Source organism: Bombina bombina, chromosome 5 (genome assembly GCF_027579735.1).
Source record: "Bombina bombina isolate aBomBom1 chromosome 5, aBomBom1.pri, whole genome shotgun sequence".
Taxonomy (NCBI): Eukaryota; Metazoa; Chordata; class Amphibia; order Anura; family Bombinatoridae; genus Bombina; species Bombina bombina.
This window is the reverse complement of record NC_069503.1, coordinates 864,384,591-864,410,234: the sequence shown is the minus strand read 5'-3', so window position 1 is coordinate 864,410,234 and position 25,644 is coordinate 864,384,591. Positions and strand designations below refer to the sequence as shown.

At 36.0% G+C, this 25,644-nt stretch overlaps 1 protein-coding gene across 1 annotated transcript in view; it reads right to left on the bottom strand.

The window, feature by feature from the left end:
• Positions 1-25,644, bottom strand: part of DSG2 (desmoglein 2) — a 78,753-nt gene that overhangs the window by 14,192 nt on the left and 38,917 nt on the right. Inside the window, exons 6-13 of the mRNA XM_053714998.1 lie at positions 18,174-18,340; positions 16,441-16,575; positions 11,875-12,060; positions 10,825-11,129; positions 10,213-10,355; positions 9,184-9,411; positions 8,343-8,570; positions 4,390-4,515 (exon numbers count right to left, since the gene is read on the bottom strand). Of these exons, the coding sequence (XP_053570973.1) occupies positions 4,390-4,515; positions 8,343-8,570; positions 9,184-9,411; positions 10,213-10,355; positions 10,825-11,129; positions 11,875-12,060; positions 16,441-16,575; positions 18,174-18,340 (1,518 nt within the window). The remainder of the gene's footprint in view (positions 1-4,389; positions 4,516-8,342; positions 8,571-9,183; positions 9,412-10,212; positions 10,356-10,824; positions 11,130-11,874; positions 12,061-16,440; positions 16,576-18,173; positions 18,341-25,644) is intronic.

Genomic DNA, 25,644 nt, shown 5'->3' with positions numbered 1-25,644 from the left:
TTCAAACGTTTAGATTTAGTATCAAGAGGACCAGATTCCTCTATTTCTAATGCAATTAAGACTTCTTTAAGCAGAGAACGAATAAATTCCATTTTAAATAAATATAAAGATTTATCAGTATCAACCTCTGAAACAGAATCCTCTGAACCAGAGGAATCATTATCAGAATCAGAATAATGATGTTCATTTAAAAATTCATCTGAAAAATGAGAAGTTTTAAAAGACTTTTTACGTTTACTAGAAGGAGGAATAACAGACATAGCCTTCTTAATAGATTTAGAAACAAAATCTCTTATGTTAACAGGAACACCCTGAATATTAGATGTTGATGGAACAGCAACAGGTAATGGAACATTACTAAAGGAAATATTATCTGCATTAAAAAGTTTGTCATGACATTCATTACAAACAACAGCTGGAGGAACAGATACCACAAGTTTACAACAAATACACTTAACTTTGGTAGATCCAGCATCAGGCAGCAATTTTCCAGAAGTATCTTCTGACTCAGGGTCAATCTGAGACATCTTGCAATATGTAATAGGTAAAAAACAACATATAAAGCAAAATTGATCAAATTCCTTAAAAGACAGTTTCAGGAATGGGAAAAAAATGCCAATGAACAAGCTTCTAGCAACCAGAAGCAAATAAACAATGAGACTAAAATAATGTGGAGACAATAATGACGCCCATATTTTTTAGCGCCAAAAAAGACGCCCACATTATTTGGTGCCTAAATGCTTTAAGCGCCAAAAATGACGCCACATCCGGTAACGCCGACATTTTTGGCGCAAAAACGTCAAAAAAATGACGCAACTTCCGGCGACAAGTATGACGCCGGAAATGACAAAGAAAATTTTTGCGCCAAAAAAGTCTGCGCCAAGAATGACGCAATAAAATGAAGCATTTTCAGCCCTCACGAGCCTAACAGCCCACAGGAGAAAAAGTCAAATTTTGAGGTAAGAAAAAATTGATTATTCAAATGCATTATCCCAAATAATGAAACTGACTGTCTGAAATAAGGAATGTTGAACATCCTGAATCAAGGCAAATAAATGTTTAAACACATATATTTAGAACTTTATATAAAAGTGACCAACCATAGCTTAGAGTGTCACAAAAAATAAGACTTACTTACCCCAGGACACTCATCTACATGTAGTAGAAAGCCAAACCAGTACTGAAACGAGAATCAGTAGAGGTAATGGTATATATAAGAGTATATTGTCGATCTGAAAAGGGAGATAAGAGATGAATCTCTACGACCATTAACAGAGAACCTATGAAATAGACCCCGTAGAAGGAGATCATTGAATTCAAATAGGCAATACTCTCTTCACATCCTTCTGACATTCACTGCACACTGAGAGGAAAACCGGGCTCCAGCCTGCTGCGAAGCGCATATCAACGAAGAATCTAGTATAAACTTACTTCACCACCTCCATGGGAGGCAAAGTTTGTAAAACTGATTTGTGGGTGTGGTGAGGGGTGTATTTATAGGCATTTTGAGGTTTGGGAAACTTTGCCCCTCCTGGTAGGAATGTATATCCCATACGTCACTAGCTCATGGACTCTTGCTAATTACATGAAAGAAAAGCATTGGGTTTTATGTCCATTTAAGTGCAAAGGGCTCTAATGCACACACACATATATATATATATATATATACATATATATATATATATATATATATATATATATATATATATACACACACACACACACACACACTCACTGGCCACTTTATTAGTTACACCTTGCTAGAACCGGCTTGGACCCCATTTTGCCTTCAGAACTGCCTTAATTCTTTGTGGCATGGATTCAACAAGGTGTTGGAAACATTCCTCATAGATTTTGGTCCATATTGACATGATAGCATCATGCAGTTGCTGCAGATTTGTCGGCTGCACATCTGTGAGGCAAATGTCCCGTTACACCACATCCCAAAAGGTGCTTTATTGGTTAAGATCTGGTGACTGTGGAGGCCATTGGAGTACAGTGAACTCATTGTCATATTCAAGAAACCAGTTTGAGATGATTTGAGCTTTGTGACATGGTGCATTATCCTGCTGGAAGTAGCCATCAGAAGATGGGTACACTGTTGTCATAAAGGGATAAACATGGTCAGCAACAATACTCCGGTAGGCTGTGGTATCTAAACGATGCTCAATTGGTACTAAGGGGCCCAAAGTGTGCCAAGAAAATATCCCCACCCCATTACACCACCACCACCAGCCTGAACCATTGATACAAGGCAGGATGGATCCATGCTTTCATATTGTTTACACCAAATTCTGTCCCTACCATTTGAATGTCGCAACTGAAATCGAGACTCATCAGACCAGCAACGTTTTTTTCAGTCTTCTATTGTCCAATTTTGGTGAGCCTCTGCGAATTATAGCCTGTTTCCTGTTCATAGCTGACTGGAGTGGCACCCAGTGTGGTCTTCTGCTGCTGCAGCCCATCTGCTTCAAGGTTTGATGTGTTGTGCATTCAGAGATGGTATTTTGCATACCTTGGTTGTAATAAGTGGTTATTTGAGTTATTGTTGTCTTTCTATCATCTCAAAGCAGTCCGCCCATTCTCCTCTGACCTCAACAAGGCATTTTCGTCCACACAACTGCTGCTCACCGGATATTTTCTCTTTTTCTGACAATTCTCTGTAAACCCTAGAGATCGTTGTGCGTACAAATCCCTGTAGATCAGCAGATTTTGAAATACTCAGACCAGCCCGCCTGGCACAAATAACCATGCCATGTTCAAAGTCACTTCAATCCCCTTTCTTCTGCATTCTGATGCTCAGTTTGAACTTCAGCAAGTCGTCTTTACCAAGTCTAGATGCCTAAATGCATTGAGTTGCTGCCATTTGATTGGCTGATTAGCAATTTGTGTTACCAAGCAATTGAGCAGGTGTACCTAATAAAGTGGCCGGTGAGTGTGTGTATATATATTTTTTTATTTGTTTATATGTACATATGTCTGCATGTATATGTATATGTATATATATATATATATATATATATATATATATATATATATATATATATATATATATATATATATATATATATATATATATATATACACACACATATACACACACACTCACAAATACATAAAAACACACTTATAAATATATATATATATATATATATATATATATATATACACACACACACACATATACACATACATATATATTTTTTTATATACAGACACATATTTACACATGTATATGTACGTTAAAGCCCTTTGCCTGCCTTTTTTTGCTAACACCTGAGACCTCATATCTTTGAACCCTTTTAACTTTTTTATGCATTTTTTAAAATATATATTTTTATTAGATGGTGTTATTTTTAGTGTAACTGTACTTTGTAATGTATTTTTGTTGTGTTTTGTGACACTTTTTTGTTCAGCGAAACAGTTAACCAGGACGCGCTATCCTGACCCACATTTACTCCAATTGCGCTCGCAATCACGTTTACTTTCAATTTGTCAGAGCAATAAATCCTATGTGCGCAAACAGCCACTATAAACCTCTTTTTGATGTTAATGCACCACTCGTAATCTGACCAAAGAGGTTTAAACGGACCAGAAACATTAATTAACACAAAGGGATACATTTATGAAGCTGCATTTGCAGCTTTTTAGGTTATGCACATGAGTGAGCCTGCAGCAACATATTTAGGAAGCAGAAACTGCTTCTTTTGCCTCTCCAACACCTCAGAGGTGATGAAATCAATTACCCCGCCACTTGCTCATTTAGAGTGATTGACATGCCCTGCTCTTGTTCAATGTTAAATTTCGCCATGCGGTGCACCATTGCAAGTGGCGTTTGCAAGTGGACAGGTTCACTTCTTGCAAACCTGTAAACCTGCAATGATGATAAAGTTTGCCCAAAGTGTTCAGGATTAAAGTCATTAGTTGCAATAATGTACAAAATTATGTCTAAACATAATGGTTTAGAATAAAAATGTCGCTTTTTTTATTTAAATTTGCAGTGAGTGGTTCTGCCTATAAGAAGGTGACTGATTGCCACAAGCTTTTCCTTAGCAGCACCATGTGCTCACAGACACAGAGCTGTCAGCAGTGAACAACGTGACAGCTTGAGGGATGTTACTACTATTTAAAGGGAAATTGCTTACTATAAGAAATAAATAAATGGGCAATACAGAGCTGAAGGAACAGCAAATATGTAAACCCACAAAAAAATATTACATCCAGTATTTTAACATGTTCTTAAAACTATTTCACTGAAAAATAAAAGGTTCTGCCCAAAATGCTACTTAAATATTTTTGTAATGTGTGTGTGTGTGTGTGTGTGGGGGGGGGGGGGGGGTCTAAGTACTGCAGCAGGGAATCCCTGATTTATTATTTGCTAAAGAATACTTGCCATGTCCTCAGGCTCTGCCCCTTCATTGTTCCATTTCACAAAAGAAGCTTCTGTACCATCTGGGACAGCAATAAATCCTTTCCCTTTTCCACAGTAGCAGAGGAGCAACAGAAGTGGTACCACTAATGAAAAGAATCCAAAAAAATAAAGAAATAATGAGCTATAATTTATAGAAAGAAGCAGTTGTGGTGCTGCAAAGTATATTTATAACTATATATGAATAATTATTAACTCCAGGTGCTGGTATACACACACGTGCACGCATGCGCACACACACACAAAAACACGCACACACACACACACACAAACACAAGCACACACACACACAGCTATGTAACAATAACAATAAAGAGAGGAAAAACTCAAAGTAGTAGAACAGAATTATAGCACTAGAGAATGTAGATTACTATATGATTTTTATATTTTTAAAATGGTAATAGGTATTGGTACTTTTCCAACAAGGGACAACAACACCTAGATATTTCTATATGAAATTTTTAGTTGTGCATATTAAAACAACTTTGTGATATATATTTTTATTATTTATTTTGCTCCCTTTTCATGTAGTTTAGCACTGGAAAAATTATCAATTTCTAATTCTCAGAACATGAAATTAAGCCTGCTGACTTCTAAAGGCTAATCATGCTACATATCTGTCCCAGATTGGCTTTATCAGATAACAACTGCAAAATAATGGTCTTTATACTAACTTTATGACAGTGATGTGGTGTGTAGACTAAAGCCCAGATTGGCCCCTCTAAAATAAGGTAAATGATTTGGCAATTGAAAAATAATTTCAGTAAAAAAAGATGTTAGTTTGTTTTAGACTTAGCAGATATATTATTCTATAGCAACACAACAAAAATGTCTTAGTAATTATAAAGTGCTTACTGCCCCTTTAAAATAAGTCTGAAAAAAGGATATAGAATATAAATGACCAGATAAAACATATAATTACAATAAAAAACTAAAAATATTTACTTTTCTGTTTCCCTTGAACAAGTTATGGATATTTTTATTTTAAAAATAAAATAAATTAAACAACACATATTTATGATATTGATGAAATACAGCTAAAGACCCATGGCTTTGAGCAATGTCTACTAATGCCAGTCCTCAGTACCCACTAACAGTACAAGTATTTTTTTTTATGCTCACACTGTGTGAATCATAATTTCAGCTGCCATGTCTCTTAATATCTTTATGAACCATATGGAGGGAAGTAAGAACGTTTTTTTATAAAGTTGTAAGTAATTGCATACAGATCTCTATATCTATATCATTGATTCTCAGATTTGTTTTTTCAGAGGTTATGTATTTGAGTATGTGGAAGATATAATATGTATTATGTATGGGGGATTGTTATTTTGACAGTCCTTTTTATTACCATAAACAGATTTTGTAATATAATGAACCCACATTGTTAACATGGACACCAAAATCTAATGTTATTAACTTTATTTTTTTTAATGTCTAAACTGAGGCATCAGCTGTCTTCAGGATTGTAGAGGGAAACAAAAGGTCCCACCGTTTCTTCTTTTTATATAACCTTTTATTTTTGTCTAGGTGAAATGTTAATACTGTTGCAAAATCACCAGTTTTTTTAAACTCAGGTCTGACTAAAAAGAACTGCCATACCCAAAACAGAAAATTTACATTTTATATCTAATAATTTTCCTTACAGAGTCAAAAAGTGGAAAAACAACTATTTTGAACAATAAAATAAAGGTAAAGATGATCTTTGTAAACAACTTGATACACTCCATTAGGTAAAATAGATCACTGGGAACACATTAAAGGGACACTAAACCTATTTTGTTTCATGATTCAGATAGAGCATGCAATTTTAAGCAACTTTCTAATTGACTCCTATTATAATTTTTTCTTTGTTCTATTGCTATCTTTATTTAAAAAGCAGGAATGTGATGAATAGGAGCTGGACCATTTTTGGTTGAGAAGTTGAACCTGGGTTATGCTTGCTTATTGGTGGGTAAATGTAAGCCTCCAATAAGCAAGCACTATCCAGGGTGCTGAACCTAAAATGGGCTGGCTTCTGAGATTTACATTCCTGCTTTTAAAATAAAGATAGCAAGAAAAACGAAGAAAAATTTATAATAGGAGTAAATTAGAAAGTTGCTTAAAATTTCTTGCTCTATCTGAATCATGGAAGAACAAAATTTGGGTTCAGTGTCCCTTTAAGGGGGAGACATTTTTACCTTTAAGTAAAATAAGTTTAAATTTAAACTATCAAGAAATACATGGTGCATACTGTACTTATTCTTACAGGTTGTCAGGGAGAACTCAAAGATGGATATTGTGGTAAGTCTAATAGGTAAAGTGACAATATTTACACTATGCATTTAGCTATGTTGGTAGAATGAACAGCTGTGCATCATCTTTTATTTGCAAGCTTCTAAACAAAAGCTTAAAGGGACACTAAACCAACATTTTTGCTTAAATGATTCAGATAGAGCATGCAATTTTAAAGGGACAGTCTACAATATAATTTGTATTGTTTTAAAGCTTACTGTACTTAATCCCTTTATTTACTATTCCCCAGTTTTGCATAACCAACACAGTTATATTAATACACTTTTTACCTCTGTTATTACCTTGTATCTAAGAACCTTCTTCCAGCCCCCTGTGACTGTTTATTATTATCTATTGACTTGCATTTAGTATTGTGTTGTGCTAAATCTTAAATAACTCCCGAGCATTAAAGGGACAGTCTAGGCCAAAATAAACTTTCATGATTCAGATAGAGCATGTAATTTTAAACAATTTTCCAATTTACTTTTATCACCAATTTTGCTTTATTCTCTTGGTATTCTTAGTTGAAAGCTTAACCTAGGAGGTTCTTATGCTAATTTCTTAGACCTTGAAGCCCACCTCTTTCAGATTGCATTTTAACAGTTTTTCACCACTAGAGGGTGTTAGTTCACGTATTTCATATAGATAACACTGTGCTCGTGCACGAGAAGTTATCTGGGAGCAGGCACTGATTGGCTAGACTGCAAGTCTGTCAAAAGAACTGAAAAAGGGGCAGTTTGCAGAGGCTTAGATACAAGATAATCACACAGGTTAAAAGTATATTATTATAACTGTGTTGGTTATGCAAAACTGGGAAATGGGTAATATAGGGATTATCTATCTTTTAAAACAATAAAAATTCTGGTGTAGACTGTCCCTTTAACACAGTGTTATCTATATGGCCCACATGTACTTTCAGTCTCTTGTGAAAAGCAATTTAAAAGCATGTTAAACGAGGCAGCCCTCAATGGCTTAGAAATTAGCAAATCAGCCTACCTAGGTTTAGTTTCAACTAAGAATACCAAGAAAACAAAGCAAATTTGATGATAAAAGTAAAATGGAAAGATGATTAAAATTACAAGTCATATCTGAATAATAAAAGTTTAATTTTGACTAGACTGTCCCTTTAAGCAACTTTCTAATTTACTCCTATTATCAATTTTTCTCCTCTCTCTTGCTATCTTTATTTAAAAAGGAAGGAATCTAAGCTTAGATGCCAGCCCCCTTTTTTGGTTCAGCGCCATTTAACCACCAATCAGCAAGTGCTACCCAGATGCTGAATCAAAAATGGGCTGGCTCCTAAGCGTATATTCTTTCTTTTCAAATAAAGATAGCAAGAGAACAAAGAAACATTGATTATAGGAGTAAATTAGAAAGTTGCTTAAAATTGCATGCTCTATTTGAATCATGAAAGAAAAAAATGTGGGTTTAGTATCCCTTTAACTGCAGCTAGCAGGTTTATGTTAGAGGGAAAAAAATAAAATAATAAGCTTATTTTATTTTAAATATATATTGATGTAAAATATTTTAGAAACAAAAATAATAAAAAAAAAAAGTTATAATAAAAAGTTATAATACATTTCCAAATGATATTAACAGCACCTTAGCGCATTACTATAATGAATAACACCATACTTACATAGCAGTAGTATGCAAGCCAGGATCATTAGGCCAATTGCACCGGCTCCAAGCCCTACTGAAGTCTCAATCCTTCTCGAGGAGCAAGCATCGCCCCCTTCACAATCACATACAGCCAATTCAAGGATCTGCATTTCTGGACAACTTAATCCTTCATTATCAGTCACCAGAACCTGAACCTTATGTGAGCCAGGCCAGATAGCTTTTGGTATGAGTTGAACACTAACATCTAGGATAAATGCAAAAAGAATAAAAGAAAATACCTTTAGTATAAATGTCAAATCCAGTAAAGGAGCTTTTCTAAATTTATTATTTGTTTTACATTTATTAAAGGGATACTAAACACCTTTATTTTAACCCCTTTTCATGCAATGCAAATTTGGACATTGGAGTTTTTCTAATTCTCAAAGCTGGAAATACACACAGAAGACTTCTCAAGGCTAACTGCAAAATATCTTTCCCAAACTGGCTTTAGCAGATAACTGAAAAACAGCACAATTTATACTAACATGATGACTGTGGCTAGCTTTGTCTGCAACAAGACTGGATTCGCTCCTCCAAATAAGGCAATTGGTGGGTGAAGTTTGGGTATTAAAAAACCATTGCCCCAAGATGTTTATTTAAAAATGTTTCAGCGTGGTATTCAACATCGAGACAGCATAAATGTATTGCAATTACAAGGTGTTTAGTGTCCCTTTAATAGGTGAACTTTGTTTTATTGATGTATAGTTACTCATTGCTTTAATAGCAGGATCATAGATAGATGACTTGTATTGAAAAATGTACAACATATTACTGGATAACATGTATGAAAAGCAAAATTCTAATGAAGGATTTCTTACCATCTTTCTTTCCAATTTCCCAGTTCTTAGCAGTTCCTACAGGAACATCAACAACTATAAATGTTAAAGGCGCGCCAAATGGAAAGCTGTCTCGGTCCACAGCAGTCACATTCACAAACTTAGAGTTGTCGCAAATTGTTCTAATTGGTTCGAGTATAATTGGACAGTTATCATTTACATCTTCCACCTCAATGGCAATAGTTCCTGTGGCAGTTTTACCTGGAAGCACTAAAAAAAAAATAATAATAAATAAATTCTAAGATCAGGTTTATTTTATTATATATAAATAAAATGTGAATTATTTACCATAGTCTATATGCTTTATACCAACCTAAAAAATCATTTCAATGATCCATTGTTTTCAATTAATCAATCATGAGTATGTAATAAGTTTAAATATTATTGGTTTTATTGAAAAATTAGCATAAAGATATGCCACAATAAGCAAGGTTGCTATGGCTATTTATCATGAAAAGAACTTTAAAATTCAAAATTACATCCTCCACAAACTATTTAAATATGCATAGAAAAATGTTTTATAAATACTTTCATTATTTTGCCTGCCAGAGGAATTGCCTGATCTGTACAAGAGCTCCATTATATCAGTACCTAACTAGCCACAGAAAAGGAGATAAGATAATCATAATCTAAAGGCCTTTAAAGAGGTGTTTTCCTTTAGCTAACAAGATGGCAAAATACTTCTAACCCCTTTATTTTTTATACAGATCATTTGCAACGCAGTGTAAATTAATTTATTAAAAAAATTCATTAATGTCATGGCTTTTGAAGCAGATTATTTTTTTGATGATGTGAAGTTCTAGTTTATCAGCACAATATACAGTACATTATAACTGAGTCGAATATTTATTGTTTGTATCAAGAGAAAGTATCCATAAGACACTTGTAGGTCTGATCCCTGTATCATCTAAGTTAAACCTTGAAGCAACTTTTTGTTTGTATTGTGTGATAGATGATAGATAGAGATAGATAGATAGATAGATAGATAGATAAGATAGATAGTGTTCTTACCTTCACTAATAGCCAAAATCTTTGCAATGTAGGTACCATTAACTACATATGCAGACTCCCGATCTGGTATTTTTGAAAGTTTGATCTCTGCTGTAGTTGAATCAATTATAAACCAGTTATCTGGATCATATTCTTTTGCATACCTGTTAAAAAAAGAAGGGCATTGTATAGTTTCAACTTAATATTGAAAAGAATGTTGGTCTCAGAACTTTAACTCTATTATTTTAGTTTAATTTACACCATGAATAAACCGCTACCACAACTATACAACTGTTTTTTTTTTCTAGCGATACTTTTCTGGATGAACAGATTATGAGGTGTTTACATGAACTCTTGAAACATTTGCTGGATTATGAAAACAAGAAATTAGATGGTGCTGTTCTACAATAAACGTTTATGAGTTACTTAATGTATTTCCATATGCAAAATATTTACTTAAGAAGTTATGTAGCACTAAACACTATAGTTATAAAAGTTACAAATAAACCCCAAAGTTTAATTAGAATGTTAAACTTCAGAGACATACTACATATATTAAAAAAGTATGTGGTTTATTAATGCATTTAATTTTTTTCTGCATAGTAGAGGAAATGGATAAAACGAAAATCTTACTTGACATTTTCAGCTACTTTTCCGGTGTCTCCATCAAAAGCTTGATATGATCCAATGATTTGACCTATTGTTACTTTTTTTCCCTCACTAACAACAAGTTTCTTTCTTTTAGGCTTAAACACTGGGCCCTCTGGAACATTCTTAACTTTTACTTTGATAGGAATTCTCTTTCCACCTCCAGCGCCACCACCTGCACCTCCAGCGCCGCCACCTCCACCTGAGGAAATTATGGAGCTGTGATATTCTGCTCTGTTTGAAACAACTACGCTTAACTCAATATTCTGGAGCTCCTCATAATCGGCTTCCTAAAATAAAATAAAAAAATACATTTATTACAGCGTAAAGCACAAATTCAATTTTAACATTTAAAAAAATAGCAAGACTTTTTACTTATAGATACATTTATTCACATTCACTGAGAACTTATGTCAATCATGACTGTTGGGTATCTTTTATTTCCCCAACCCATATAAATAGTAATCACTCCCCCTATTTACTTCTCGCTAACTCTTCTTACACAGGATCACTTCCCCATTACGTCCCAAACAACTACTAGCTAAGCTAGCTGTGTCTGCACTTCCATGTTTAACATGAATTGGAAAGCTCATCAATTTCAGAATTAAATTACAGGGAAGGAGAATAAAATAAATAATGGCAAAGCTGTTTTATTACATGTAATTAAACAATTTATATTCGTATCTTGCGGAGTTTAATGTCCCTTTAATAAAAAACTGTGTAACTAAGTTTCTATATTTTTATTGAAAGGGCATGATTATTATTTTTTGGGCCACAGTGAAATAAAGAAAATAAATATTTTGATATACATAAATTAATACCATTTTTTTTTGTTTATCAGTATTTTATTAAACATTCAGCTCATACCCCCACCAAGATAATATATGGTGGTATAATCAAATGTCTTACTCCATTCTGATACATTTGAAGGATTCCATCATATTGCATCACTTCTTTTATTTAAACAATCAAAATTAAGATAACATTTAAAAAAAAAAGCTGTAATGGCTGAAAATCTAAAGATTTCAAAATTACCTTAACAATCATCAGAACTCCCTCATTGGTTGCAGTGTCTGTAACAACTTCAAAATATCCATCTTCATTGCCAGAGACAATAGTAAAATTTGCCCACCAATTATCAGTGAACTCTTCATCATCGTCAAATGCTTTCATGCGTAAAATTTCAACATTAGCTACATTCTCTTCCACAGACCCCTCATACTGAAATGTAATATAAAACATAATGAGACTATAGTACAATATATATCATTCTTAAAACTTATAAAAAGACCAGTAGTTTAGTTCTAGTTTAAACTAAGTTAGCACGGAAAAAATATATTTCTGTTAAATAGCTCTTCCATGTTCAAAAATACTCATTTTTAGTTCACAATTTGCTTCAAGTTGTTCAAATCGTAGCAGATTTCAAAGAGATGTTTTTTTAAAAAAAGGTCTGCATGTGGTATACTAGCCTGTTTTTGTGGGGGGAACCTGGTTTTAAAAAGAGGAGATTGGTTCTAATGAAAGCATTACAAGCACATTAATTGGACATTTTTTTCCATTTGACTTTTATCATCACATTTTCTTTGTTCTCTTGTTATTCTTTGTTGAAAGCTAACAGAGGTACGCTCATATGCTAATTTCTTGAAGGCCACCTCTTATCTCAGGGCATTTTGACAGTTTTTTTTTTAAAGCTAGACAAATTCATGCTAATTCATGTGTGATATATATATATATATATATATATATATATATATATATATATATATATATATATAAACATTGTGCTCACTCCTGTGGAGTTACCAGCACTGATTGGCTAAATGCAAGTCTGTAAAAAAAACTGAGATAAGGGGGCAGTCTGCAGAGGCTTAGATACAAGGTAATCACAGAGGTAAAAAGTATATTACTACAACTGTGTTGGTTATGCAAAAATGGGGAATGGGTAATAAAGGCATTATCTTTTTTTTAACCAATAACAATTCTAGAGTAGACTGTTCTTTTTCATTTTTGAATTTAATTTAGGGCATTTTAAAGTGTATTAAAGTATTGATTTTTTGTAAATGGATGTTTTTGTGCAGAAGTTTGTTTTTGTAGTTTTGTGCTTGTGAGGCAGGTCACTGTCCAGAAATAGAACAATAATAGATTTCTGCTTATCAGCCAGTGACAAATCAGTAAGATACAAAATGTCCAATTGGACACAAACATGCGGTTCCTGAAAGCTTCCAAATAAAAATCGTTTTTACATCATTTTTTTATGACAAAAAATATTTAACATTTAAAGGGATACTGTACCCAAAATCTTTCTTTCGTGATTCAGATTGAGCATGAAATTTTAAGCAACTTTCTAATTTACTCCTATTATCAAATTTTCTTCATTCTCTTGGTATCTTTATTTGAAATGCAAGAATGTAAGTTTAGATGCCGGCCCATTTTTGGTGAACAACCTGGGTTGTCCTTGCTGATTGGTGGATAAATTCATCCACCAATAAAAAAGTGCTGTCCAGAGTACTGAAACCACAAAAAAAGCTTAGATGCCTTATTTTTCAAATAATGATAGCAAGAGAACGAAGAAAAATTGATAATAGGAGTAAATTAGAAAGTTGCTTAAAATTGCATGCTCTTTTTGAATTACAAAAGAAAAAATTTGGGTACAGTATCCCTTTAAATAGTGCTCTTTAATTTGCATTATAAACATTCACTGTAAGTACTTTTGTTATGTGGAAGAAAACAGTTGCATAGTTGTGCAGGTTTAATGTACAGGGTAGTGGAAGGGAGTAACAACCACTTCTTAAAGGGACATGAAACCCATTTTTTTTTCTTTCAGGATTCATACAGAACATGCAATTTTTTTAAAACTCTTCACTTTACTTCTATTATAAAATCCTGCTTCATTCCCTTGATATAATTTGCTAAAGGAGCAGCAGAGCACTACTGAGAGCTAGCTGAACAGATCTAGTCAGCCAATCACAAGGGACAAATGTGTGCAGACACTAATCACCACTAACTCACACTAGTGTAGGATTTCTACATATTCTTTCAACAATGGATACCAAGAGAACAAAGTACATTTGAAAAGCGAAGTGAATTTAAAAGTATCGTCAAAAAACATGTTCTGTCTGAGTCATATGTGTTTACTTTTTACTTTCCTATCCCTTTAATAAACACATGTTTTAAAAAAAATGGTAATAAAGTGTAACAAAGCACAATAAGCAAATGCTGCCTAGTAGGACACTGTTAAATGCTTATTGGCAGGTTACACATTGTATTCACCTGGTATAACAGGAACAAATATATATTATTTGAGAGCAGGGAAATTGTAAGCTGATAATGTCTGCTGTGGGATCTAGTACTGTATTGGTTATGTGGTTCTTGAGCTTGCTGTATAATAGATGCAGGATTACCAAACTCACAGGAGAGATGCCAGAAGTTGCTATAAAGAGGCAAAAGCTTAAAAGGATATAAAACACAAACATTATCTTTTTTGATTCAAACAGAGCATCCCATTTTTAAATGGTTTCCAATTTACTTCTATCATCAATTTTGCTTCTTTCCTATGATATTTTGTGTTGAAGGGATACCTAGGTAGGCATCTGGAGCACAACATGGCAGGAAATAGGTCTGCCATCTAATGGTCTTGTAAAAGGATAACATTCTTGCAAAGCTGCTGCCATATAGTGCTCCAAAAATGGGCCGGCTCCTAAGAATATGTCCCTGCTTTCAACTAAATATACCAAGAGAACGAAGACAAAAATGGTAATAGAAGTAAACTAGAAAGCTGTAAAATTGCATTCTCTCTCTGAATCATGAGAGAAAATAATGTGGGTTTCATATCCCTTTAAGAATATCTGGGCTTTATGAAGGGTATTTCTTTGCTATGTAGCATTGCTAAGGTTCATAAATCTCTGATTTATTTTTAAGTTAAGGCAATTCATTGCTCAATACACCAAGAATTAAAAAAAAAAATATCTGATCAGTGAGTAAAGCATGTTACACTGTGCATTGCTTTCAATATATTGCATAGCCTACATGGAGAGGATGAAGAGAAGTGAAGAAATGCCTGTGAATACACACTTGTACTGTTTAATGACTCATTTTGCAGAGGTATAATTCCCATATTTTTATGCAAAATGAACGTTTAGTGGTGCTTTAAAGGGACAGTGAACTGTATATGTTTCTCCTCTTTAATCTGTTCCCAATTATCCATTTTACCTGCTAGAGTGTATTACATTGTTTGCAAACAGCTCCTTTACCTTTAATTTGGTATTTGTAATAGCTGCTTTTGTTTGTGGTATCCCCACCTATAATGAAAATGTAAATACTTACGTACTGGCTATAGAAATGCTATGTAAACATAGCCAGCAGAAAAAAATTACACTCCCAGTGGGGGTAGCAGAGATAAGTAATAAAATACTAATTTTCAATTGTTCTCTCTAAGTATTGGGCTTTGGTATACAGAGAAGTGTGTGTATATAGAAAGTGATAATATAAGGAGCTATGATTTCCCTGCAAGATCTGACCATTTTAATGTGTTGTGTGGTCAGTACAAAACCAACTATTTCAAATACAAATGTATACATAAAGGAGTGGTTTCTCATACATTTTAAAATTTGTTGCTGGTATAGCAAGTAATTTGAAACACATTAAGATAAATCCAATTTTACAGAATACTGTCCCTTTAAACCTGCTCTTTCATATGCATGGTAACCACATTAAATGTGTTGTTCTTTTACTTATAAACAAAAAAAATGAAAACTGATATTTCTATAAATCTCAAAATCAAATCTCAAAATGTGGGTTCTGTGTATAAGCTCTGTGTTTATGCATTTTAGTGACATTTTAAAGCTAGATTCATATATTAATTGTTTACAAAATCTGGTATGTTTGCTTTTTACTATGACACAATCTATCACAATTTATCACTGAACAATATATTTTATCATTAAAGTGAAGGTCAATTTTGATGAATTAGTGCCCGGTTTTTAATAATCCTATTAAAAACAAGGGCACTTTAATTCATCAAAATTGACATTTTACTTGTTTTCTTCAAAAATGTACCTTTTAATCCTGGCAGCCGCTCCAGCGATTCCCCCGGCCGCCGGAAGCCTCTGCAGACGTCAGAAATGACAAATCCAGCTTCCTCCAATCATGGTTTCCCCCCCCTCGGGGGAATCTTGGCCTGATGCAACGCCTTGATTGGAGAAAGCCGGATTCGTCATTTTGGACCCGCGAAAATGGCTTGCTGGAGCGACTGACAGGATTAAAAGGTACGTTTTTGAAGAAAACGAGTGAAATGTCAATTTTGATTAATTAAAGTGCCTTTGTTTTTAATAGGATTATTAAAAACCAGGCATTAAATTATCAAAATTGACATTCCCTTTAACATCTTACTATAAAACTTCCAAAGCTGTATACATGGTTATCTGACAGTACAAGACAGTTGGCCCCATACAATAAGGCACAAATGGGGAAATATACAAAGCAATTCAAATCTTCGTCCACAAGTCCATATCTGCTGCAGTAAATAGTCCATGTCAGCTAACATTTTAGATAAATATGATCTTATTTACAAAAGAGAGACTGTGCAAACAATTTCTGACATACCGCCTCCTTTTCCAGCCTTGGGATATTATCATTTACATCCTTAACCTTTATTTTCAGGACACATTTGCTAGACAGTCCAATCTGTTCTCCACCTCTGTCTTTTACTTCCAGCACCAGCGAGTAGCTACTTTGTTGCTGAATGAAAACAAAAAAGTATTTTTTAATTCTCAGTTTCATTTTTAAAGGGATATGAAACACAAAAATGTTCTTTTGTGATTTAGACAGAGCATAACATTTAAAAAAAAAAAATTCCAATTTACTTCTATTATCAAATTAGCTTTGTTCCCATGATATTCTATGTTGAAGAGATACCTAGGTAGGCATCTGGAGCACTACATGACAGGAAATAGTGCTGCCATCTAGTGCTCTTGCAAATGGGTAACATTCTTGAAAAATTGCTGCCATATAGTGCTCCACAAATGGGTCGACTTCTGAGCGTATGTGCCTGCTTTTAAAAAAAATGTACCAAGAGAATGAAGTAAAATTGATAATAGAAGTAAATTAGAAGTTTAAAATCGTATACTCTATCTGAATCGCAAAACAAAAATGATTTTGACAGACTTGCATTTTAGCCTATCAGTGCCCTCTCATAAGTAACTCCATGGGTGTGATTGCAATGTTATCTGACACACATGAACTAATGCCCTCTAGCTGTGAAAAACTGTCAAATGCATTTAGATAAGAAGCGGCCTTCAAACATACATAGAGGGACCCCACAGTACTGACAAGACTTCTTAGATAAACTTGCCAGAGACCTATAGGGGAATGGGCCCATGGCGAAGAAAGGGAATTTGTTTAAAATGTGCTAGGGAAATAGAGCATTTTATTTTTTTACACTAAAATGTCCCTTAAAGGATCTCTTACCAATAGAGGTAACAATATATTAGTGGTAAATACATTTAGATTTGCTCACCCTTGCCTAATTTACTTATGTCTACTGAATACAGGTTAATCCTGTAAAGATCCATTTACGTGTATTGCATAAATGTAACTATTATATGGTCCTTAGTAAATTCACATATGGTTTAAAATAAATTCTGATGTATTAACTTTTTAATATTTTGCATTGGTCAGCTCTTATACACTTGCAGTGCACATTCTTTGGTATTGAGAGCAGGCACACCTAGATCCTGTTATCTGATAGGGTGTAGCTCAGGCTTGTCTTAAGGTTTGTCCTTGAGGGATGAGAGAGATCAGCTTTTGAGGATATCCCTATGTGAGCACAAGTGAGTTAATTAGTAGCCCGCACACTTAGATTTTTCTCACACAGGAATATCCAAAAATCTGACCTATGTCAGCCCTTGGGACATCACTAGTGTAGCTGATCATTTCCTCACACCTATAATACATAAGGAATACAGAACCTTTTTCTGTGATTCCCCCAGACACTTTCAAAAAGTACATGGAAAAATATAAAGCCTGCTGCGAAAAAATAAGGCCCTTTTCATTCTTTGAATACCAACATAAGTCTCACTATTATTGTTATGTTCTACAGAACTGATAGATAAGAGAATAATGAAAGATGCGATTTTTCTTATTACATTTATTCCAAGTTTAAAGTGCCATAAAACAGGTTGAGATCTGTGCATATCCTAAAAGGGCTAATTAAGTAAAAAATAGTTTGAATAAAAAGATGGTTTAAAAATTGCTGGCAAGTATTTGAAAATAATGTTCAAATATCTCTATCCCAACTTGTTTTATGTCCCTTTAAAAAGGAAACATTTTCTCATTACCTCTCGGTCAAGGTTGGATACAGTTGTGCGCACTTCACCAGTATCTTTATTAATTATGAACAGTTGTGACTGTCCTGGCTCTTGAGACAGAATTCTAAAGGCAAGCTTAGAATTAATGGTATTTTCTTCATCCGCATCTGTTGCATTTAATCTCAGAACGAGAGTATCTGTAGAGAGCAAAAGTGATAGTAAATCAATCATTGAGCGTCGATACTTTATACTTGACAGACTTGTGAATGTTATAAATTTAAGCACAATTATATTTTGCAGTTTACAAAATGCTCAAATGAGAATATATAATAATAAATAGAACACTATAAGGACTATTTTTAAATATAAAATGTTCTCCTGAAATAAACAAGTTTATTGTACCAAGCAGTTATATGGCTATAAAAAGTTATTGTTTGCAGTGCTAACTATAAATCAACTATAGGAGTACTAAGCACATTTGCAAACAAATTGGTTAGAAAATCCCTGGTGTCATTAAAGTGATCGTAAATCCTAGCATTTGTGAAATGCTAGGATTTACCAGTGGAACAAAAAAAGGGGACTTTCAGTTATGAAATATAAAATACTTCATGCTGAAAGTTCCTTTATTTGTCTGCAGCGTTCGCCCCACTGAGCATCTCAGGTCGCCCGCAGCATAATGCTATTTTTTCAATGAGGTGACGTTTACACCTCTTGGCCAATAGCCATGCGGGACAGCTGGCATTACGCTGGATAGCTAGCACGCAATTGGCCAAGATCACTTTTGTGATAAAATAGCGTTCTACCATGGGCAGCCTGAGGCGCTCTGTACGGTGAACACTACAGACAAATAAAGGAACTTTCAGCATGAAGTACTTTATACTTCATGACTGAAACTCCCCTTTATTTGATGCACTGGTAAATCCTAGCGTTTCCCCAAACGCTAGCGTTTACTATCACTTTAAGTGCAAGAGTACTCATGGGGGCAAAGGTATCAACCTGACTTAAAAGTTATAAGGGGGGGGGGGCAGAGTAAAAGCTGAGTTTGAATAGGAGTAGCACAATGCAGTGTGAGGTAAATTACAATACATAGGTGGCACAATGAATGCGAGTCCATGAAGACTTTATTCAGGAGGTACAGATTAGGTTATATATTGAAGTAGCAAACATTGATGTTTTCAACCAACAAATGTATCTCATCTAATATTTAATAAAATCACTAAAACATGATTTACACTTGAAAAATGTCTTCACACTCAGAACAGAACTATTTCAACACTGGTGGGCATATAGCCATTTAATGACGGGAATAGGTTGAAACTTTTACTGAAGGTTTGAGGTGGTAGGTACCACAACATGTACCCCTCCCTTTTCTGCTTGAGTTGGTTCTCGCATAGGGAAGCATTACCCTATTTGGAGAAAGAAAGGAGAAAGATGGTTTCACCTCAGAATTACTCTAAGGGATAGACACTATACTATGTAATAAGCAGAGTAGGTCTTTGAGTTGAAAAAAAATTGACTTGTTGGAATCAGTACTTCTGTACCAAAGTATGCAAGGAAGACCAGGTGACCATCTTCATATAACTTTTCCACTGAAAATTTATGATGATAAATTCAGGTTATCAGACTTCCTGATCTCCTTAGTAACTTCCAAATAATCTTTGAGAGCTCTGACAATATTAAAACTGTGCAGAAGACATATACAAATAAATAATTATAATGTTGATTCATAGGATTCAAACAGAATGAAGAAATGGCTTTCTCCAAATTCAAGGGGCAAGAACCTTTGGCTAAAGTACAGCACCATAGAATATTGTACTTTTTGGTTCTAATGAGCCACAACAGAAAATAAAAAGGCAAACCAGTATGTTTACATTTATGCCTATACTGCCAGAGACGGCTGCTAGACACAACTGTGGGACCTCTCAGAACACTGATCCATACATTTTAGCTGCATTTTCTGTAAAGCTGATCCCGAAAGGGACAGTGAACTTCTCACCCTGTAAAGGATTTCTTGTCCTCTAAAGAAGTAGCAGGAATAACAAGACCCTCTACCTTTGTAGATATATTCAAAAGCACACAACAAACCTGCTCGCAATAAAAAAGCAACTTAAGTGCTATTATCTGTAGCAGGTACAGGGAATTAGGCAGGCAGAAATGACTGGGAGACTGCAGCAATTTCTATTGCAAATTCATTGCAGTGACTAATACAAAGGCACATAATGTTGGGAAACACTGAAAAATTATATTACAGTGATGATATTACAAGAAATGCCTCTCAACTTGCCCCCTGCTAATCCTAGAATAAATAAAATAGCATTTGTACAGCAATAAGAGAAGCCAATATAAACACTGCACTGCACATGTACTTTTCTGTGTATGAGCAGTGTTCAAAATTGCATCTAAATTGTAGATATGTGCATTTGAAGGATTCGGATACCTCTGAATACAGAAGGTGGTGTGGCTGCTTGTGCTGTTCATCTATTTTCGGAGCCAAATTTATTCTGCAACACTGCAACACACTAAGATCTGGATTTGCACAGAGCTTAGTGTGTTGCACATTCACAAGAAAAAATTTGGCTATTTCAATAACCGAACAGCACAAGCAGCCGCCCCACCTTTTGAATTCAGAGGTATTAGAAACCTCTGCATTCATATATCTGCTAAATTGCATGTACTAAACCTTTACAGGGAAGCAACATACTGTACAGTGGTGAAATTAACTAATTACAGGTTAGACAAAAAATAAATAAATAAATAAAATATATATACTATATACAGCTGAGCACTGGCTCTGTGAAGCCTTGGCTCTGAGCTTCAAAGTGGCTCTGGATTATAAGTGGCCGAGTTAACAACTGGAGTTTAGGAACTGGAGAGGAAAATGTAGACCCCACTAACAGGTAATCCTTACTAACTATACACCTGCACAATGCTCTATATGTCCTTTCTGCTCTGTCTGCCATTTTCCTAAAACTCACTGCATGCCCTTATAACATCAGTAATCCCCACACTATCCTTATCTCTCCCTCCCTTCTCTCATCCCCTATGCTGTCCTCTCATGAACTTCTCTGCCTCCTTAGAAATACTTCCCCATCTAACTCTCCTGTCTCTAATCAAACATGCTCCTACAAGTCTCACTCTCACCTTCTGTCACTCACACTCCTACTACTGCTTGCTGCTGGTGACATCTCTCTTAACCCTGGCCCTGCAGCAATCACCACACTTTACACTCTCACTCAGTCTCTCACAATACAAACTCCAGGTCACGCAATCCTAACATTCTCATCTCCATTAACCCATGGCGCTTATCCTCTCTCTTTTCTTGTGCCCTCTGGAATGCTCGCTCTGTCTGTAACAAACTTACAATGGTTCATGACCTGTTTGTTTCTAACGCTTTCAATCTTCTAGCATTTACTGAAACCTGGCTATCTTCCTCTGACACTGCTTCCATTGATGCTCTCACGCACGGCGGTCTCCATTTTAGCCACACACCTAGGCCAGGTGAGAGACATGGTGGTGGTGTTGGAATCTTACTATCCCCCTCCTGCTCCTTTCAGCACCTGCATCCTCATCCATCTCTCTCCTTCTCCTCCTCCTTTGAAGTCCACTGCATCCGCCTTTTCTCCCCCCTCTCCCTCAAGGTGGCAGTTATCTATCGCCCCCCTGGACCAACCTCCAAATTCTTGACAACTTTGCTGCCTGACTTTCACACTTTCTCTCTACAAATACACCTGCTCTAATCCTAGGGGACTTAAACATCCTCATTGATAACCCATCTGCCCCTGCAGCCTCTAAACTTCTCTCACTTACAAACTCCTTTGGTCTCTCACAATCCACCCTATTCCCTACTCACCGAAAACGGACACTCTATCGATCTGGTATTCTCCTACCTCTGCTCCCCTTCTGATGTCACCTGTCGCCCATTTCCCATCTCAGACCACCATCTGCTCACCTATAATCTCAATGTACATGCTAAACCTATTTCCCCCCCGGCCCTGTAGAAATCTGCACACTGTGGATCCTCTCCAACTTTCTAACCTTATTCAAAAACGCCTCTCCCACACTTCCACGGTATCCTGCCCTGACCTTGCTACAAACCACTATAACAATACTCTCTCTCCTCTGCACTCGACACCCTTGCTCCGCCACAAATACACAAAACCCCACGTCATCAGCTCCAGCCTTGGCTTTCTCAGCAAACACGCTATCTACAAAAATGCTCCCATGCTGCTAAACGTGCCTGGAGGAAATCCTTCTCTGAACCCGATTTCCTACACTATAAGTTCAGTATTTATTCTTACTCCTCTGCCCTTCTCTTAGCCAAGCAAAACTACTTCTCTTCTCTCATATCTTCTCACTCCTCAAACCCTAAATGTCTCTTCTCCATTTTCAACACTCTCCTCTATCCACCTGCACCACCCCCTTCATCTGCCTTTAGTGCTCAAGAGTTGGCAGACTACTTTTTCAACAAAACACTTACCATCCAAAGTAACATCCCACCATAAGACTGCAACCTTCCATCTCCGCCCCAGTCACCCCCGCCATCACTGAGAATGAAGTGAGTTCCCTAATGTCTTTCTCACACCTCACTACCTGCCCTCTTGACCCTATCCCTTCACATCTAATACCTTCTCTGTCTTCTACCCTCACCCCAGCTCTTACTCACATAGTCAACTGATCCCTTACTACTGGTTCATTTCCATCGTCCTTCAAACATGCAAAGGTCACCCCCGTCCTCAAAAAACCCTCCCTCGGCCCCAATTCTCCTGCAAACTACCACCCCATATCACTGCTTCCGCTAGCTTCAAAAGTTCTGGAAAAACTAGTTTTCAATCACCTGACCCACTTCCTATACTCCAACTCATTGCTTGACCCCCTGCAATCTGGCTTCCATCCCCAACACTCAACTGAAACTGCCCTCACCAAGGTTACTAACGATCTTCTTTCTGCTAAAAACAATGGCCACTATTCTATACTTATCTTACTTGACCTGTCTGCTGCCTTTAATACTGTTGACCACCCCCTCCTCCTATGAACTCTCAGCTCCCATGGGCTATGTGACATTGCCCTCTCCTGGATCCACTCATCTCTCTAATAGGTCCTTTTCTGTCTCATTTGCTGGCGACTCTGCCTCTTCATTGCCTCTGTCTGTTGGAGTACCTCAAGGCTCTGTTCTAGGCCCTCTACTCTTCTCTATTTATACTTCCTCACTGGGTAAACTTATCAGTAGCCATGGCTTCAACCATCACCTATATGCTTATGATACTCAGATCTACCTATCCACCCCTGCACTCTCTCCTTCTGTCCTTTCCCACATCAGCAACTGCTTATCTGGCATTTCTTCCTGGATGGCCTCTCACCACCTAAAAATCAACATGTCCAAGACTGATTTTCTTTTAATCCCCCCATCTAATTCTACTCCAGTTTCTAACTTTACTATCACTGTAAGTGACACCACTATCTTCCCATCACCCCAAGTCCGCTGCCTAGGAGTTACACTTGACTCCAATCTGTCCTTCATACCCCACATCCAATCTCTCTCTTCTTCCTGTCGCAACCACCTATGCAATATCTCCAAAATTCATCCTTTTCTGAGTGCTGAAACTACTAAACAGCTAATTGATTCTCTAGTAATTTCCCGGCTTGACTACTGTAATAACCTACTAACTGGCCTTCCTCTCTCCCACCTCCCTCTCTCCCGCCTCTACCCCCTTCAATCCATCCTAAATGCCTCTGCTAGGCTAATCCACCTCTTCCGATGCTCTGTATCCACTGCACCCCTCTGAGTCCCTTCACTGGCTCCCCATTCACAGCAGAATTAAATTTAAAATTCTCACTCTGACCTACAAAGCCCTTACCAATGCAGCCCCCCCTACCTGTCCTCACTAATCATCAAATATACTCCAGCCCGTCCCCTAAGATCCAACAACGATCTACTCCTTGCCTCTTCTACCATCACCTCCTCCATGATAGACTACAGGACTTCTCTCATGCGGCACCAACCCTCTGAAACACACTTCCTCAAGCTGTAGACTTTCCCCCAACCTCTCCTCCTTTAAACGCTCCCTAAAGACCTCCTTATTCAGGGAAGCCTATCACCTAATCAGTAACTAATGAATTCCACTTGCCTAATAGTTGCACTCATCTAACTCCACATTAACATCATTCCCAACTTTGCAGTCCCCACCTCCAGTTTCTCACCCTCCTATCCATTTAGATTGTAAGTTCCCACGGGAACAGGGCTCCCAATTCCCCCTGTATTTGTTTGTTAAATTTTGTCTTGTGTCTCATATTGTACTGTCCTTTTATCTTTGTTAACCATGGACAGCGCTGCGGAATCTGTTGGTGCTTTATAAATAAAGAATAATAATAAATAATAATAATATATATAAATATAAAAATGAACACCTAAATAAAAGTTTATCAATTACAATTTACCATAAATAGAAAATAAACATACAGTCTGATCTCTAAGGTAAATCCCCAAACAGGACTAGCCCAACTGGATAGGCAAAGGGTACAGAGAACATGCATCACAGTACAAACTACAGATAAGCTAGAGAACCCCTGAAACTCTTATGCTTCCTATGTCAAGTGTTCTAGTGTGTCTGCACATGGGATAATGTTTAGGCTCACTGGCAGTTATCCATATTCCAGACAATGTTCAGGGCATGGTTTTCCTTTGCAGAATATTGGTCAAACTTTCTTTATTCTTCTGTGCAAAATATCAAGCATTTCTGCTGAAGAAAATCTCAGCTCCACCTTTCTAGAAACATAGGTAGAATATTAACTTAAAGGGCTATTATAGTTATACAATTGCATGTTTTTTTTTTAGTAATAGTGATACTGCAAAGGGGCTAAACGTATAGTTAAAGTTCCACTTGGGACCGGCAGAGCAATGCTGGTCCCAAGTGGAAACAGCCACTAATTCAATAAGCAATGCTAAACTAGCACTGCTGATTGTAGTAACTTTGCTAGTGATAAAATTAGATGCTCTAACAAATTAGAGAATGTCATTGTATCACTATAATAGCCATTAAAGCATGAAAGGGAAGTGTACATCAATGAGATGCCTATTCCACTTAGTCTTCTAGAAGGGAATTTCTACCTACTTAAATAGTTAGAGGCCATATACCACCAGAATTTAAATGGTTCAAAAAGAATGTGAGAAATACTAGAAAAGGAGGAAAACGGTCACGTATATTATATTTACACTGCCAAAATGAGTCACACAAGGCCTTCAATTTATTATTGTCTTTATTTATTTTATAATAAAATAGCAACCACCATACAGTGAGTGTATTTACCAAGTTCTCAGTGATATCTTGTTAACAGTAAATATGTAATAAGATCATATTTGCTGGGCTATTTAATTACCCTAACAAATCGCTCCATTGGCAGATTACTAACACCTAGATTACGAGTTTTGCGTTATGGCTTTTAAACGCTGAAAAAATGGCAATTTCAGCGTAAAAGCAGTAACGCAGCTATTGCGAGTCATGTC